We start from the raw sequence: 19,982 nt of genomic DNA, 5'->3' as shown, positions 1-19,982 counted from the left end.
TTTCTTTAGGTTCGACATCATTACCCCGAGTAAGTGTGCTTGTGTTGCATAAATGATACTTACTTACATCGATAGGACAGCTTGCAAGCTTCTATATTAAAAAGCTCATCTTATCTAGCGTGGAATGATACTTACGATTTGCACTAGCTCCATCATATCCTTAGACCTAAGGATATGAGCTAAAATAGATTAATTGTTGGCACTTTGGGTCACTTTACAAGGCTACTACATGGCCATTAAAAGTGGATAATGTTAGGTGTCTTTATTAAATTCACTGAAGATTGCATGATCCAATAAGTGATTTAATTAATTGGTTTATCGGGATATTGATTAGTGGGTTAATCTTGTGGCTTGAACCGTTGAGTAAGTATTTAAACATCTGACCAACACTTCTATGATTTCTTATTGATTAATTGAAGTTCGTTAATTATTAAATATGAGTTTTAACTATTGATTTGCTTTAAGTTTGATGAAGATTCATTGGTTAATATTTGATGATCTTGACCTTAGGGTGGTATGGGATTCACCTAATGCTGAATGGCATAAAAAGTGGAAGGAAATGGACAGTTGATGTACATGGATTAGGATAGTAAACATTCTTCATTTATAGTAGGGAACACATAAGTCTTGTAAGTGGTGGAGTACCCTAATATGGAGCTCCCCTAAAATCCTAACTTCTTATAAATAAGACCCTATTGTAGGAGGGATGAGAGAAGAACAGAGAGAAGCCTCAAATGTACATCCCCCTTAGATGCTCAATCTAAAGAAGGCTAGAGAGTGGAAGAAAAGAGAGAGAAGAGTTGGCGTCCCCACCTCATCTCCTTCACACGTGTGCATGTCTGGGTTTGTGGCATGTTCTTGGACGGCTTTGTTTAGCGCTTAGCCCCTATCAAAGAATCTAACGTGACTTTTCACCCTTTTAAACCTGCAATAGATATGGAATAGACTCTCTGCATTGAAAATTTGACAAGAATAAAAATAGGTGGAATTTTCTAAGCATAGGTACACGTTATGGGATGTGTATTTTTTATTTTTTGAAATGCAGTTGGTTCATGGATGATGATCATAAATCTTAAAGTTATTAATAGTTTTTCGAAAATCTTAAATCCACTGTGCTTATCACCTTAAAAACCAACAAATGGATCACTTGATTATTCAGAGTTTAAACCCAAGCATGGAGTTGGTTTGTTAGTGTCGATACTCCAGAGGGCGCTTACTACTAGCTTTTCTTTTTTATGCAAAATGTATGGTATTCACTTAAAAGTGGTATATTTGACTTAGAGTCGCCAATGGTCGATGAAGCTCAAAATCTACAATTGGCTAAACACCATAGAATTATTATTAGTTGGGGATAAAATAACTCCTACGGTTAATTTATGACCGAAATTTCTAAGTAAGAGCCTCAGCGACGAAGAAGGGAGAGGTTAGACACCCTTCTTCGCTCGTATGGTGGTACAATATAATTTACTTTATGAGATTAGGAATTTCTTTGAAAGATATATAATTGGTCCTAAAATGATAAGCAAAAAAGTAAGATCCACTCAACTACAACCCTAAATATAGAGATACAACGCTTGACATTTGTTACTATTGAGGAGGATATAGCCAAAAGTAGTGAGTGATTGCGATGCCCTGGAGATATGAGGAGAAATTTGAGAGTTTTGATACTTTGATTATTGAAGATGATCAGATATCGCAAATTTGGCCCTACTCCGTTTCGTTTAGCCATTGAAAGAGCTCCATAACTTCCTCTCTCTTTCTCTCTCTTCCTTCTTTTCTTCTCTTTCTCTTGTGATCTATGAGCCTCTCTTCTTACCACCAGAGCCTTCCCAAAGCTTTCTTCCCTTATATCGAGGCTCTTTTTATAGAGCTGCCGATGGGCGATGGGAATCTGAATTCCCTTCCCATTGGCAGGGATCAGATTCCCACCAGTTATTGAAATAGGAATCCCGATGATGATCTCTTCTAATAGGGCACCTTGGGATTTGAGTTTGGCAACAAAATAGTGGGAATTGGATTCCCATTTTTGCACCAAACTTGAATTCTGAGGTGTTCTTAATGAAGTGGCAGCAATGACTCGTTCGGCATATGCTCTACTACTGTAATTTATAGGGCAGCTCTTTCTATGGGTCCAAACGAAACGGTGTAAATTCCCCTTATTATGGACGGAGTGTTTATAATTAGAAATTAAAGTAGTTTTAATCAACAAAGGTTTTGAATATGAATTCATTTCCATGGAATTTAGTTTTCTCCATACATGCCTAATGTTGATGTCAAAATCTAGACCACCCTCCACTCAATGCTACAAACCTCTAACGAGCCCTGGTCCCGCACAAAGAGGTGAGCAAAGGAGACCCTGGCTCAGCCGGGGGACCCTCCGATGCCTAAGTCAGGCTAGAGAATCTAGGTCTAAGTCAAAAGTAGAGAAATGGTGCGAGATATTGTGTACCTGTAACAATGAAGTCTCCTAGTATTTGTACCTGTGGGTTGAATGATCCATGTCTGTTAATCTCAGCATATTTGCTCAATCAGTAAGATATTGTAATCGTGGAGATATTATCCCTAATCTTTCGGTCGTGCGGCGTATCATGTCTTAAGGGCGCGTATCCTTGGGCGAGATCTTCGGTCACGTCCATATTTGGGTTAATTTTCAGGCTCGACACACGAAGTATCCTTACCCAGGCTCAGCCTCAGTCTGGGCATAAAGAGTATCCTCACCCGGGCTCGGCCTCAAGCTGTGTGGACCCTAGGCCGAGCACTAGTAGTCGAAGTTTGTCAATAGATCACTGATGTCGGAGTTCGATGAATGATACTGAGGATGAAGGTCAGAGCTCAACTTAGCCATCCTTCTTCGGATGAGGACGAGGGTTTGGAACAGCCAATCAGGACTGTAGTAGTCGGAGTTTGTCAGTAGATCACCGAGGTCGGAGTTTGCTGATTGAAGCTGAGGACGAGGATCAGAGCTTGGCTCAGCCATTTTTCTTTGGATGAGGACGAGGGTTCGGATCGGTCAATCAAGACTATAGTTCTGAGTTGTAATTCATTAGTGGAGAGCTGGTCTCAACTAACCTACGGTCGTAACTTAGGGGTTGGCTCATACTTGACATGGTATCATCCTTCCGAGGCCTTATTAACTGGTTCGGGTAGCTCAGATTGACCCCGATAATCCTTGTTCAAATTTCCCCATAACACCTAATATCATGTAGACTTAAGGATGGTGAGTGACCCCAAGGAGGTCACTGTTTAGTATGACCTATTCGGTAGAAATTGATTGGTATGATACAGCTCAAAAATGTCAGATCTCTTAAATTTCAAGTTGGCATCAATCAACATGGTTGATCTCGAATCAAGTCAAAACTCACCCCGCTTGACTCGTTTGATTTAGGGATGAATCATAAAGGTGACTCGTGGCCTCAAGTCAGATCAAGTGAGACGGAGCCTAGGTTGATCGAGACTTATTTGAATCTTAAAATTATGTCAATTTTCAGTTCGAGAGGGTCACTTACATGTTATGATCTTGGCTCAAAGGTTAGTTTCACCACAGTTGGGCAAGGTAAACACATGCAGCACTATAGCAAGTAGGTAAGAAATCAAGTCCATTCATCAAAGGGATATCACTATATATGCTGGCCCAAGAATCAGACAGGTCCACTGTTCATCTGGGACGCACAGATCACTAAACAAAGTCTGGCTAACAAAATCTTGGACGAAGTTTTCCTATCTTTCCAGCTATTTCTAATATCATGGCCCACCTGTTGAGTGGACCAGGTTTATTTTAACATATACTCGGACAGTCACACTTGATAGACAGCTTAGATATTGTTCTAATGGTGCGACCAGGCATGTGAAAAACTTGGAGAAGTTTTCCTACCTGTCCAGCTATTTCTAACATCATTACCTACCCGACCTGTCGAGTGGACCACTTTTATTTGAACCTATACGTAGATAGGAACTCTTGATGGACAGCCGAGCGTTTGGCATATAAATAATGTCAAAGACATTAGCTGCTTTATCCATGTTATTTTATTGCTAAGGAATTGACTTTGGAATGTTGTGTTTGCGTGTGGATTAGGTTTATTTGACAATTATAAATGAGCTTTGCTAAGCCCACATGGTTGCAAGTTGGCTAATGCGCACGTATGCCAGCATGGCAGATAGGTGCAATATCCAAAATTCCAAACCATCCATCACAAGGGTACCACTATATAGATCCCTACCCCAAGAATCAGGTCGGTCCATTAGTCAAGTGGGCCACAATTAAATGAAGAAATGTATGGTTGTGAAAAATCTGCCCAAGTTTTCTAACCTGTCCACTTCTTCCATCATGACACACGACCAGCTTTATATTTGGGCAGTAGCATCTACAAAGTGAGGTCCACCTGATGGATGCTAGGATGGATGTGGTGTTGTAGGCGTTATCTGACGTGTGCATGCATGTGGACTTAACAAAGCTCAATTATAGATTATTAATTTCTAGAGATAATGATCACCTGCTATGGTTGTACCGTTGTAGGTTAGGTGAGCTTTGATGAATGGCATGTTTCTGAGGGTAGTATGGCTTTTTCGCCTTGGTTTCTTGTATCTGTGAAGATTTCCCTTCTTACATGGTGTTAGACCCTTGGTTTTTCGCACTTACCTCGCATCTTCTAGTGCTACTACCAGTGTGCATAACATCTCAAGCGTTGAAAAGGTGTCCTACCAGGAAGATCAGCTGATGCAAAGATCAGGACCGTCCACCCATTTAGACGGCCCAGCTTGTAAGTTGCTCTTAATTCAATCTCAAACCTTCTTTCTTTTCTCCACTGTCTTTGATTATCACTTCAAATACGCTCGCGTCTTAACAGAGTAGTGCTGCAAAAGCTTGCTCAAGCAATCCCATGCAACCAAAGGCTATGTGAGGGCTACCATGCTGATTGTGCAACATCTACTCCATATATCAGCTTGATTGTGCAACACGTACAACATACATTAGTTGCATCAGTTTATTTATCTACTCCATACATCAGTTGCGTCAGCTTGTTTTAGGACATGAACCCAATCTTTAAATTGATACAGCCTTGGTGTTTATATGCCATCCAACCAGGATTAAGGGAGAAACCAAATATCAGCCCGCTCCAAAACTTTGATGGGCCCCAGGAAGGTTTCGATGGAGTACACCTCGTTCTCCATCCTCACGGATCCCTGTTGTGTGTGCCGGTTCGAGTTTTGGATCAGCCCGATTTCCGAGTTCACATGCTAACATGATCTATCGCAAATGATTTATGAGACTGAATGTCACACATACATCCTCCCTGATCATTATTGTGCGTCCCATTTGAGCTTCAGATCAGCCTGATTTTTGAGCTCATGTTCTAACTCTCACATCACAGTGGATCCCACATCTTTTTTGTTTCATGCTGGTGGAGGGCAACCTGTCATAAGCAGATGGCGAAGAATCGCTGTATTTGGGAGAGGCATGAGCTTCCCAGCAGGACTCTGGAGTACAGGAGGGTGTGGGCTGGACATGGTGCTGCAGTCTCTCTAGCTGTGGCCTCTGGTGGCTCTCCAGTAGCCAAGGTCCAGATAGTGTTAGGACTTGGGGCCCTGTGAAGGAGCTGGGAAGAACTGAGCGGATGCCCAAGAATGCCAACGGTTCTCTATCACTGCAACTCGACATATGAAAGTATGAAAATCCCTCAATTGCATCTTTAGTGTACTTGACATCCCCCACCAATCGTGGCCTGCATCAGTTTCCACAGTTCACAGGGCTGCCGTCTGTGATTGAAGTGTTCATCTGATGATCAGGGCAAAATTCGGACAATCAGACAATTCTAACCATCCAGTCAGTATTTTTTTTAAAAAAAAACCCAGTTAAAATGGAGCTGATCAATGTCTTTGAATTCATGGGCCAATTTGAAAATAGCACCTAATACAGTAATGGTTGTTTTGGCATGAAATTGGTGATTAAAAGAGATTCTGATTATTCCAAATGAAAAAAAAAAAACCCACTCTTCCCAAGACTACTGCTGATGTCTCGGCCTTTCATCTAATACAATTACAAAACAATCTCTTTCGTTGGTAATTATAATCCCTTCACTCTACTTCCAAGTGGACCCGCCAAGTCTGATAACTTCTTCACTGCCGATATCCCTAGGACCTCTGTTGGCCCCACTATCTCCCTTCGGGTCACTCCCATCACCATACAGGTCCTTTAACTTGGCCAGATTGCTTGAAACGGACGCCTTCTCCCTGCTCCCATCTCCAAATGGGCTCGAACGGTGATCGGAGCCTGTGCTGCGAACTTGCAAACTTCTGCTCCTGCTTCTGCTCCTGCTTCGGCTCCTGCTCCGCCGGGAACCAGAATCTCCATGCCTACTGCCGTCCCGGCTGCTCCTATCATAATCCCGCCTGCTGCTTTCTCTCTCTGAGTACCTGGACCGATGAGAATCCCTACCGTCGCGATCCTCGCGTCGATCATAACCATGCCTCCTATCTTTATCCTTGTCCCTGTCTGATCTGTCTCTATCTCTGTCCTTCTCCATTCTGTCTCTATCTCTATCTCTGTCCCTGTCCCTGTCCGATCTGTCTCTATCTCTGTCCCGGTCCCTATCTGAACGGTCCCGATCAGGTTCACGGCTCCGGCTGCGGTGTCTGGGGCTGGATTTCCGTGGATCTTCGCTGCGATCTCTATCATGTGGGGGAGGTAGGGTCCGCCGGACAGGTGATGAGTCCCTTGTAGATGCACGGTGGGGAGCACGCTGGCCGAAGGAAACTGATAGGGCAGCTTTCACAGAAGGTGGCCGACGTGCAGTGTCATCTGATCCATGGCGACTGGATTCTCCTGTCACGCCAGAATGCTTGGTGGGGAGCTTCATTCTCTCAAGGTTCGCAACAATCTGGCGCATTATCGGAACAGGTGTGCGGGGGAAGAGGGTATCAAAGTAGTACTGCACCATCACAATGCAGGACATAGATCCAGTTCAGTCAGTCCTTGCACATCCATTAAGATTGATCATTATTGGATTCTCCAATCATAACTTCATGAGATACATATAAGAAATCCGATCAGGTAGTCTGTGGACAACTAAGTGAATTCACAGTCATTGGTTGGGACCTTTGTGTGTGGGGTAATCAGAAACTTAAAGTGGTGGGTCCAACGTAGGCCATGAAAAGTATGTAATGCTACAAATGACCCTAGCAATTTGATCAATGGACAGCTTAACATCATAGCACAGGCAACAGTTTAAACTCAAAAGTCCGTTGTTACAGTGGTTAGGATTTCTATTTTTATTTTTAAATATTTTTTTTTTTAATTACAGAAAACAGAAGATTGAAACATGGCCTACATCGTGTGGGACACCAATCCCACATGGCCCAACTGGCAGACTAGATTTCACTTCAGCAATCCGTGGGCTACCTGCCTTTACTGCAGAATACTAAAACACAGCTTAAAATTCAGTTGCAACTGCTTAAAAGAGTTGCAGCAGCACATGTACCAAAGAAAAAGGTGTTCCACTATTAGTCAAGTGAACCATGTAAATTGGTAAACATGCTGCCCAAGAACATGGAATAGATCCATAAGGAGGAGAATGTGTGCAGTCAAAATTGTAAGCAATCAAATCCAACACCATCCATGTATGAATTAAGCAATTTCAATGAAACAGACTAAGGTATGTAATCCACAGTATCAGCAAATTGCAATTCGTGAGACCTCAAACCCTACACAAGGTGCAAAAATCCCACTAATTGGATGAACCAATCATTACCATACCATTAATAAGAAATCCTTAATAAGAAAACCCTATTCTAGTCTTCATCCTAGGGTAGACTGATGCAAGAGACATCTCCCAAACCCAAATATAGACAACAGACATGTGGAAAGCTGAAGAGGTAGATGAAGACAACTAGTAGAATGGAAGGAAGAAATAAAAGAAGGATACATGACTTTAGGATCTCTCTTAATCGTGGTTGTGTATAATCTCACCACGCAATCTTAGAACCTTAGAAGAAACCATCACAAGTTTAAACAATTATTTTTACTGAAACTCCATCCAACATTCCTTCGCAAAATATTCTTTACATGTATACACTTTTTCCCGACAAAAGAAACCCAAAAACCCAACTATTATTTAATCTTAATCTGAAAGAAATCCAAAAACCCAAACTATTATTTAATCTTAATCCTAATCATCTATTTTGATAAAATAATAATAATGACTAAAATACCACTAAATCACTCTGTGACCATATAGCCCTTTCATATATTTGCCCATAATTCACTCAATTCAGGTTTGAATCGCATGGTATAGCCTCATTTGAAAGCTAAATTCCAGTCTTTTAAAGGTACCAATTTCATGACATTCTAACATTACTTCGTGACGCAAAAGTGTCCCACAAAATAATGACAAAAATGCTAGTGAACTGTGACTGCAGGAAAACCTGCCCCACAAATCACAAACTCAATAATCACTATAACAATTAATTAAATAACAAAATTTACTAAAACAAGGATTGCTATTCTAACATCGCTGGGTAACTGAAAAGTGGCCACCAAAATAGGTGACAAAAATACTGGCAAACTGGTACTAAAGGGAAACTTGCTCCGCATACCACAATTAATTAAAAAACAAATTTACTAAAATAAGGATTCAAAAAGTAAAGTGAATGGACTCATGGACTCGTCCACTAACTAATCAGACCATCACGTTGGGGCTACTAATCTAATTGGAAATACCATATGTGTATATAGGGTTCACTTTTATCATCTGTATTTATTTATTTTTGAAGGATCACCTATATTATATCATCTGCATCGATCATGGGTCCCACCTCTCGATCCAAGATGTGATGGTCGGGCCGATTGAATCAATGCCTCCCAGGGAGAAACTCGACCTCGAGTTTGCCATATTTCACCCTTGTATCACTTTCTTGTTAACTTTGGTGGGAGTTGATGTCAGCCCACTAGTTGGCCTGACACAAACTCTCCCTGGAATCCACTATATGTCTCTGCTCCCTCATGCCCTCCCATGTAATCATTTCCCTCCCGAGGTCTTCATCATCTTTCTCAAGTTGTGTGCTGTTGTTTCTTGTTGTTGTAACATGCTCAATGCATCTATGCTTGCCTTGATAGGGTAATGGAGGCCCCATCTATCAAATCCGTTGAATCGTCACTATGCTCCACATGGCAAATAATCGCTTTTTTCTGTATGAACAAGGACCAAAATTGTTGTTTTCTCCATCACATACTTCAATCTTGAATAGTCGGTTGAGATCATTGGGACATGACCAATGCATTCATGCCTACTAATCTAACCCTTGATTCATCCTTCACCTCTTTCACAAGGTATTCCAAAACGGTTGCGGCCACCACCATTACTATTACGATACAGCCTGTAACGCTGTAATGGGAGTTGCGTCCTCTTCTCTTTTTTTTGGAAAAAAAAGAAAAAAAAATACCCTGTTTCGGCCCGTAACGGGCCATTACAGGACTTCTTCCTTTTCTTTTCCATACTGGCCATTACATAACCATTTTTTAATACCTTGCTCTTTCATCAATCCGACGGTCAAGTCTTCCTTCAATTCATCTTCTTTTCTTTTTTCTGGGTCGTTGACCCAGCAATTTTTATTCCGATAATTGATCTATCCATAAATCCATTCATGGAGCTAGTTGTAGATTCATCTGTTGCCGCTTTCTTCAGTTCAGCCATTGATTTCTCTATAGGCTTGATAATGTTTAATCCCCTAGGATTGTGAAGGATGAAGAACAAGGGAAAATAAAAATTTAACTGCAGGGAGATGCACATAAATCTCTAAATACCTCTCGAGAAGAAGCCTTACGCTGATGAGGATCGATCAACCAATCCATGAGGAAGATGGCCTCCAATGGGTTCCCTAAGCTACTCTATAAAGGCCCCTTGTCATTGATAATGGTCTCCTCTTCTCTCTCCCAAACCTAGAAAACTTGAGCTTCAAGATGGGTTTAGGCACTCAGGGGCATGTGTGTGTGTGTGTAGAGAGAGAGAGAGAGAGAGAGAGATGATCACCTGCGCACCTTTGCACATGTGTCATGGGCACAAAATCCAAATGGTCCATGTGATACGGCACCCCATGAAACCCCCTAGAGCCCAACTTTTAGCCTGATCCAAAACTCTGGTGGGTCATACCAAAGGGAAACAGTTTCCTCCCTTGATTTGCCTCTCCCTTTGCTATGGGCCAACAGAGTTTCATGGGGTGCCGCGTCACATAGACCATTCAGATTTTGTGCCCAAGACGTGTGTGCAAAGGTGCACATGAGCTCTCTCTCTCTCTCTCTCTCTCTCTCTCTCTCTCTCTCACTACCATTCTACATGCATTTATTTCCATTATGATTTGCCAACTGTGACAGGACCAAGAGGGGAGGGTGGATTGCTTGTGATCTTAGGTGGGGCCACCATGATATTTGTGAGAAATCCATCCCATCTAATCCATTTTGTTAGCTCATTTTAGGACATAAGCCCAAAAATGAGGTAGATCCGAAACTCAAGTGGGCCATACGACAGGAAAGTGGAGCGGGAAATGCCTACCATTGAAACCTTCCTGGGGTTCACCCTGATGTCTATATGCCATCTAAACTGTTCAGAAGGTCACTCCCACTAAGATGAACTGAAAATGCAAAATTATTACCCTGATCCAAAACTTTTGTGGCCCCACGAATGTTTCAACGGTGGGCATTCAATCCCCACTGTTTCCTGTTGTCTAGTTGACTTGAGTTTTGAATCTACCTCATTTTTGAGCTCATGTCCTAACATGAGTTGAAAAAATGGATGGACCAGGTGGATTTCTCACAAACATCATGGTGGGTCCCACTTAGGGGGGCACAGGCAATCTACCTCCCGAGGGAACTAATTCATGTATGCAGAGGAGCGTGGTGAGTAAAGTCTATGGGGGCCACCGTGATGTCTATGTTTTATCCACGCCGTCTATTCGTTTTTCCAACTCATTTTCGGGCATGAGCCCAAAATTGAAGCATATCTAAAGCTCAAGTGGACCACACCATAGGTAACAATGGGAATTGAAAACCTACAATTGAAAACTTCTTGGGGGCCACAAAAGTTTTGGATCAAGCTGATATTTGTGTTTTCCCTTCATCCATGTTTGTGTGACCTTATGAATAGGTTGGATGACAAATAAACATTATTGTGGGCCTTAGAAAGGATTCAAAGGTGGATCTCATCATCTCCACTATTTTGTGGTGTGGTCCACTTGAACTTTGGATATGCTTCAATTTTGGGCTCATGCCCTAAAATGAGCCATAAAACAGATGAACAGTGTGGATAATGACACATACCTCATGGTGGGCCCCACATAGTGAGGCGAGTTCCTCACTACACAATCGGTTTCCCTAATTTACCAATGACAGTGGCTAGCACCCACAACGCCTTCAACAACTATTTTACCGAGTGCATAGAGCACCCAATCTTTGTGGGGCCCACCATGTTGTATATATAAATCTACTCCGTCCATTAGGTGAGACTTCTTATATAAACCGTACATGCAAAAGATCAGTTCTATAAATAACTCTTTTGGGCTACACAAATGAGAAAATTGCTCCTAAATCCTCTAACCACACGGCGTGGGCCGCTTGATTTTTGTATATTTACTTCATCTTGGTGGGTTACACCTGATTAACAGGTTTGATGAAAGAGACACACCATGGTGGCCTCACAAACCAACCTATGTTTGGAATCCCATCACCAATGTTCCCTATGGTGATACCCACCTGAGTTGTGGATATCACTAATTTTTTTCCCTAAGTCCTAGAATTGAGGATAGAATTGGATGTTGTATATACAACATGGATGGAGTGAATGCTCTCATGCAAAATAGTATTTTCCAAAGTTATGAAATAGCTCCTCTACGTTGTATTTATTACTATTAATCCAAATTAGCAAAATGGAAGTGGCTGGACTCGAGAGTTTGGATCAGAGGTTATGGTCCAACCAGCGGATAATTTCTAACTTGGTAAGTGCATGGGACATCTAACCCGTTCAATAGATTAGCCCCACCTTGAGGAACACTCCATGCAAAAATCATCCATATCCATTGATCAAGTAGACAACACTTGTATTTTGCTATTTATTAATGGTTATAAGCTATTTTCTATGGTACGGCTCACTTGATTACAAGATAGAGCTGTTTTTTGCACTAGGTGATCCTCATGGTGGGGCCAACCTATTAGGAGGATTGGATGTCACAAGCACTTAACAGGTTAGAAGTTATCCACTGGGTGGACTGTAAACTATGGTGTGTGTGTGTGTGACGTCTCAAGTCCAGCCAGTTGGACAAGTTATGGTCCAACTGTGTGTGCGCACGGGCACGCGCGCGCGCTAGCGCGTGTGTGTGTGTGTGTGAGAGAGAGAGAGAGAGAGAGAGGAGCCTAATCCAACTAAAAGAATGCCATCACTATTATATAATAGGTTCTTAGGGTTTTCATGCACATGGTATGAGAGTGAGAGAGAGAAGGGGGGGGGTGGTTGGGGGGGGTCGGTCTTCATGCACATGGAACTCTCCAATGTAACTGCACAGGACGTCCATCCTTCTACTTCGTCATCACCATGCCATAAGGTATCATTGAAGACCAACCATGACCCAGAAACAATCTTTTATTAATAAAGCAAAAACAGTACTTTTTTCTTTGAATACATTTTTTGACACAGAAGATGGCATACCGGCATGACTAACAGGGCCAATTGTAACAGTGGTATTCCATGGCAATCAGACTTCAATTAAGAGACTAAAATGTGGATCCCTTTCAGGTGACCATGGGATATATATAGTCTCTTTAGGAAAACCCAAGAGCACCTAAATATTGCCCCTCATTGGTACTCAATTTATATGCCTCAAAACCTCCTTGTGAGATAAACACAAGTCTCCATGATGAAATCTCCAGTCAGGGGAGTCACAAAAGGTGCAACTGAAGTGTATGCTTCTAAGTGGGGCCATAAGATAATTCACTCAAGTGATCCCTGTTCGATGTGCTACAATCACATGTGTGCACACTCATGTACTGATGCAAGTACCTCCTCTCCCAAAGTAGCCAAGAACAAGCCACTGCTTGTGCAGTTGTTTAATACCCAACAACAACCTTCCTGATGCACTGCCCAAGTACACCACTGGCAATGAACACTTTTCTAACAATAAGAAACTGCTAAGCCAAATCCCTCTATGTAATTGGCCAAACCAAGGCACATGGCTTGCTATAATATCATTAGTGGATTCATTGAATTTAAACGAACTTTGCAATTAAGCACAAGCCCATATGATGCAAAATAACTGAAATGAGAATGACTTAATGTGATGTTAAATATGCCATGTGGGATGATTAAAAGCAAAGGGAACCATGGGGATTGGCTTTAAAGGGCATAAAAGCTAGCGTTCTCTTGTACTACTACTCATGGTGTGCCATAAAGGTCGTTATGGAACCTTAAAGGCCGTTACGTAAAGGTAACGGTGGCAACCGTTACACATTATGGGGTCGTAACAACCGTTATTAGAAAACATGACCCATAATTGCCGTTAACGGCCTGTTATGCCCCTTGTAAAGGCCATAACAACCCGGTAGCCATAACAATCTCGTAATGGTCTGTTACGGGATAGATACAGGTTTTTTGGATTTATTTTTTTTTCCAATGTTGCGGGCCAGATATAGGTTTTTCGATTTTTTTCAATAAAAGAGAGAGAGAGGTCACGACGACCGTTATGGGGGTCATAACAGCCGTTACGACCCGTATCGTAAAGGTTACAGTGGTGGCTGTTACAGCCACCGTTACCATTACGGAATACTTACTTCTATGGGCTTCATGGACACCTAGCTCTCCCCTGATGGTTTCATGACGAACTTTTTCCAATCCTTCTAGAACGAGTAAATATTCTTCTTGACACATGGATGGCATTTAATGTAGGGGCATTTTCACACCGGGCTCGAGTAGGGTCATTTGTGGGATGCAGGGGCACACTCGGGGTGGGTGCGGCCCACGAAGAAGGTCTCATGTTCAAGACTACTCACCGGGGGTGATTAATGCGCATTTCACATCGGGCTCGAGTGGGGTAGCCCGTGGGATGCGGGGACACACTCGGGGTGGGTGGCCCATATGATTTAGAGCCCACGAAGGGGGTTCGGCCGAGGTCCTAACCCATGTGATGTGGGGCTTGGGCTATGAGATAAAGGGATTAATTCGTCATACTCTAACCGTTCGAGCTTTTAGAACAAGTGGTTAATTGTCGCACATCAACATTTCAATCTTATATCCATCGTCTTCCAAAAAGAATATGTCAATAGTCCATAGGCCTAACCGAGCATCACATGTATACTGAGTGGTATTCTATGAAGGATTATAACAAAAGGTAGCAACAGATTGGATGTTCCTCACACTTTGAAAAATAACCTAATATTACAAATTTCTTTACAACCGCAAGGATGAAGTTATCACACTATTACCATCAATTACCATCTTGATGATCCTTTTATGAACCATACATCTAGTTGCATGTGAATCCATAATGTTTGTCAATGTCAAAACATATTCCAAGGATGTGAACTTGCTCTAATATCGAACTGATGCGTATGGAATATGAAAACCTTCAAACATGGATAAAAAAGATCAGCATGTTGAAGGATTGAGGATGGGAGGAATAGAAAAAGGATGGATGACTTGAAACCTCTCCGAATGGTCGTTGTGTAGAGTCTCACCACATAATCTAGAGAAGTCATCACAACCCTAGAAAAACTCGTCAAATGTTTAAACTAAGACTCAAAGAATGTTCATCTATCATTCCTGCATAAAAGAAACATTACATGTATATACTCTTCCACAAGAAAAAAGAAAAGAAAATAAAAAAAAGGAGCCTAATTTAATCTCAACCATTCATTACTTCTAATCCTAACCATGGATTATCCGATCCACGTGGTTGACGGGTGATTGCGTGCATCCACAGGGAATAGTCTCGCCTCAAAAAGGGGGCGGGTACACCCTGCCGTCATTATAAAAAAATAAAAAAATCTAATCCTAACCATCTTTCTCAATAATATAATAATGACTAAATACACTCCTAAATCCTATCACAACCACACAACCTTCCATAATCTAGCCAAAACTCAAATCAATTCATGTGAGAATCGCACAATCTTATGCTCGTTTGAAAGCAGTGAACCTTCAAATGAGACCAATTTTATGCCATTTGAATAGCGTTTGGTACCAAAAGGTGGCTCACAAAACAAGTGATGATAATGCTAGCTACCTTAGGGAAACTTGCTCAACAAGTCACCAACTCCAATAAATTAAATAATAAATTTACTAAAATAGGAACTAAAAGGCTAAACCCTAAGGACTTGTGCACTCATGGTTTGCCTACACCACACGTGTGGGGTCCACCCAATTGATTGGACCACCATGTTGAACCCACCAATCTAACAAGACATTTTATATGCATCAAGAGTCCTCGTCTATCATCCAGATGGATTACAGGTCCCAGATCTTAAGATGAGGTTGTGGGTCAATTGCACCAAGTACCCTCCTAAATCCTCAAGCTCCCTCTCACCCACCCTAAATCTAGTGCCCCTTAAAATACTTTTCTAACTTCATTCAAATCATCCCCAATTTGCTAATATTATTCTACACCCTAGTCCCATTGCTCTTACCACTCCCCAAAACCCTTTTTTTTTTCATTTCCCTATTTTTGGCTTCAATGACTCGACACCAAAGAGCCTTTAGATTTACTACCAAATCTCCACCACCATTTTGATGAGAGAGCACAATGTCCCCCTAATGCAGCCACCACCTTTACCACTTTACCCCTTTGGTTTGTAAAGCTCCTACTTAGTTAAATGATAGTTGAGCATTCTTCCTCTTATCTTCACATGAGAAATCTCTATGCAATATCTCCAACCTTCAAGCCACCACGCCAAATCTTGAATGTTGAGGAATTATAGACATGATAATTAACCAACACAGGTCTACTGGAAAGAGAGGTAGTTATGCTTGCAAGATCGCAATCTTCTTTCAAACTTCTCTCTACTACCGGGTCCAAAATGGACAATGATCTGGGAAAAAAAAAAAAACTTGACAAGGGATGATAGACATGACGGTTAACCAACAAGTTCTAAACAACATAATAGAACGGCCGAAAGTGAACTTGATGCTTATTAATTGCCAATATTGTTTCAAACACCTCTACTATCAGGACCGACATGGATAGTCATCTAGGAATGGTGCCTAGAGGAAGAGTGATATGCCGATTTTGGCACGTAGGAGAAGAATAGAGAAACCCTACTCCTTTTTCTTTTAAAATTACAAAATTAACCTTACGATACTCGTTTAAACCAGGCCAAGTCAACCGAATCCCAATTTGTCTCAGTAAACCAAGCCCAAGTCGCACCCAGAACAGGCCCACCTGGTTTTCCCAACCCAGGGACGCGGAAAATGATCTCACTAGGTTGACTCAGGCAGGCCCTGGATCAACCCGACAGGTTTCAAACTATGCCCCAAGCACTCAAGAAACAACTTACCAAGCCTTCAACAACAAAGTAGCATCCTATTAACCACAGTGGTTAGGGCCATTTCAAGATGCAATAAAGAGCATACAGCAAATGCTTCACATCTCAGAACCGATTGATAACAGTCCAAGCTGGTCAGCTACCTGACAAACAACTTATCTTTGGGTGTGAGGATAGCTAAACTAACATCCTATACCAGACTATCATCATAACAATCACCATTGACACAACTGTATCCCATCCCATGGATCTTTTTCTTTTTTTTCTTTTTTCCCCTCTTATCAGTCTATTTACTGAAAAACAAACAAAGATATGGGAGACTATTCTGCAATTATTAAATCAGGTGTTGCAAAATAAGTATCACAGGACTCTATATTTGAAAAGCACGAACACGTACACACAAACCTTATTATAAGTGAACTGTGATCATGAAATGAGCAGTAGCAGTTTTAAACAAATAACAACATTACTAATAGGGAAGGATTTCACTAAAAAAGTTGAGTGCGGACGGCAGACCACATATTATTCTTTTGGAGCATGCTTTGCTTTATTTCAAGATCAACATTACAAACCTTATACTGAGTTGTTGCAGATAGAAATGTGATCTCCTCTCTTGGTAACTTCCGTAGGGCAACCCAAGCTTGGGATCTCACACCAAGAAATGAATCATCGACCAAAATCAATTAGCTTTCAACTACCTTGGTAAACTATTAGCTTCGAAGTACCAATCTCTGATATAGACTTTAATACAGTCAAAAGGATAAGATATTTGAGCAATGATCGGTTGAACTTGTACACAAAGGCTGTGCGTGGATATTTGAAGAATATGCTTGAGAGAAAGCACAGGGAGTAGCAGTCAATTTTCTCATAATATAAAACAAGCAAGAAGTAAGATGAGAACTGACCTGTCCAAGAAGCAGATCCCGTACATATACGCCCATTGTTGTTGTTCGACCATTCGACCCTGGAGAGAACTCCTGAAACAGACATAAGGAATACTAATTCACCTGAGTTGTTGAAACAGTCACATATTAAGCTTGTGGAACTCATTTGTGGAACTATCAGTAGGAATAAGGCTTAGATGACGACGACGATGATGACGAACTCATTTTCTGGAACTGACACTCTCAACAGCAGCAAATCAAAGAACTTGCACGCCAACAGACTAAAGATTAAATGGCCATTTTTCAACTCTGTTTATAAATAATACCCCCATTATGCAAGCATAAAATGTCAATCGGCACTTGTGTCATAGGTGTCAATAATTTGATTTGCTAACTCCTGAAAATGTACAAGCAGCATTTTGGACACAGGTGCCAAGGCTACAAGCAACCTCACATTTTTTTCGCATTATTTCAAAGCATTTTTGTTAGCTTGAATCATGCAAAATGGTCCACAGAAGAGACATCTAGAAATCTCTCAGATAGTTTTTCATGTAAGATTCAGAATCATCCACAAGTGAAGGTCAAAACCAAGGACAAATACCACCAACAGATGACTCTCTCATCAGCGAGTTGTTGGAAGCTAAACTATGGTAGGACCCATGTTGGTAGTTGGGGCTACTCTGGTATAGGGGAATCCTCAGAGATGATAAGGGAGATATAACAATGTCTTTTACTTCAGAAATTAAAATGGATTTTGATATTTCATAGCTCTTCTGGAAGGAAAATAACTCATGATCATTTACGCAAATATTGGTGATATTATCAATAATATAGTCAATATTATCGGCATCACCAGGTTAGTGATACTAAAACCACTGGCAGTTTAAAATTTTCCAAATATCGCCAGTATTTTCAATGATATCGATGCTTAGCGATACTATTGAGATATCAATGATATTTTGAAAAGAAACCCTCATAAAAGTTTCCTGGTATCGGTGATACCATCAATAATATCCTCGATATCAGCGATAATATCCCCGATAATACAGGGAAACATCAGTAAATAGGCGAAATTGACAGAAATTTGGAAAAAGTTTCAAAAACCTTTATAAATTATTTTTATTTAAAATAAAATAAAATTTTAAAAAAAAAAAAAGATAGAGAGCCCAAGGAACAAAATAATCCCCCCCCCCCCCAAAAAAAAAAAAAAAAGGTGACAAAAAATCCATAGAAATTTTTTCCCCATAAGTTAGCATGGATTCCCATGGATATCCATGTCTAAGCATGATTCCCATGCATTGACATGTATTTGTAGCCAAAAATTAATAATTTAACATTCAAGTGAAAAATGGGGGGAGGGGAATTGGTGAAATCCTAATCTTTTCATTTTTTTATATTGGAAAGTATGTGTTTTTCATTGTTAATTAATGTGGAAATTTTATATATCAATGGGTGTGGGCTAATTTATTTTATACTGATTTTTCAACAATGCATGGTTAGGCCCTTATAGAAATGGAACTTATTATGCATGGTTGTGTTTTGCAATATTTTGATTCCTACATATATAAACATGTGCTTTTAACATCTCCCAAAGATTCACTAAAAAGCTCCACCTTTTTCCCAAACTTTCCCCAATATTTCCCTTAGTGGTATTTTTCCGTGTATCAAAGATAAAATAGGCAATACCAATACATGTTTCCATATCTCTAGTCATTGATACATGTAACGATGCCAATACTCTAAACACTGCTCATGATTAACAAGAATGCAAACCAAAAGCAATTTTAAATCATCTACTTCACTTGGGACCTTAGAAGTCGTTGGACATGCGCCATCTCTGAAACCATGGCCTGCCAGTACTGCAATGGACATGCAAAGCAGAGGATTCATCTCATAGAATAGTGTTAATCTTGTTGACCTTGACCTTGGGAATCACTTTCCCCTATAGCTTTTCTAATAAAATCTTTGTCTTCTAAGGTTTTCCTAAAAAGATCTATTGCTTGCTCCAAAAAAGAAAAATTCCAACATATTGGTTAAAGGGTTATGCCTCCTAGGAACCCATTGCTATGATGCAAATTTGATAGCAAGAAAAGATACAAACTCAAAGAATAATAGAGATAGCCCAATAAACAAAGCCTCACGATGCACACACTCCTGAGCTAAGTTATTCACTAACCCATTAACTTCTTGAAGTACATGTGTGAAAGCAACCTCCAAAGATAAAATGAGATCCATATTTTCATCAATAGTAAAAAACCATTCAGCAGAACCCACCTTGAGGCCAAGCAAATGCATTGGAAAAATCTCTCTCAGCTGATGAAACTCTCTTTTTAATTTGGTACTGTATGCAATATGGGTATGAACTTCCTTTGCATTTCACGTTTTCTTTTATATAAAATGCATATACCCCATCTTGTATGGGTAGCCTAGAGGCCCTAGACTATTAGATAAAGTCTATCACCTGCCAAGCTGAATTGTTCTTTCTGTTGAACACTTGCACGCACGCACATGCGCGCGCACGCACAACTTTTAGTTTTTTCAATACCCGGGACAAAACACACACAACTTTTAGTTTTTTCAATACCTGG

At 40.8% G+C, this 19,982-nt stretch overlaps 1 protein-coding gene across 10 annotated transcripts in view; it reads right to left on the bottom strand.

Moving 5' to 3' along the window:
- Positions 1 to 5,856: 5,856 nt before the first annotated feature.
- LOC131223329 (pre-mRNA splicing factor SR-like 1) overlaps positions 5,857 to 19,982 on the bottom strand; it is a 34,943-nt gene continuing 20,817 nt past the window's right edge. The window contains exons 4-6 of one of the 10 annotated variants that reach the window (XM_058218688.1): positions 17,416 to 17,487; positions 17,083 to 17,150; positions 5,857 to 6,926 (exon numbers count right to left, since the gene is read on the bottom strand). In XM_058218688.1, coding sequence (XP_058074671.1) covers positions 6,078 to 6,926; positions 17,083 to 17,150; positions 17,416 to 17,487 — 989 coding nt within the window. In that variant the 3' untranslated portion in view covers positions 5,857 to 6,077. Of the gene's footprint in view, positions 6,970 to 17,082; positions 17,252 to 17,415; positions 17,488 to 19,982 lie in introns of those variants that run through there. The other 9 variants (XM_058218690.1, XM_058218691.1, XM_058218692.1 and 6 more) reach the window with 9 other exon arrangements.

This window comes from Magnolia sinica, chromosome 13 (assembly GCF_029962835.1).
Source record: "Magnolia sinica isolate HGM2019 chromosome 13, MsV1, whole genome shotgun sequence".
Classification (NCBI taxonomy): Eukaryota; Viridiplantae; Streptophyta; class Magnoliopsida; order Magnoliales; family Magnoliaceae; genus Magnolia; species Magnolia sinica.
Note: the sequence above shows the minus strand (reverse complement) of the source record. Positions and strands in the feature narration are given on the sequence as shown.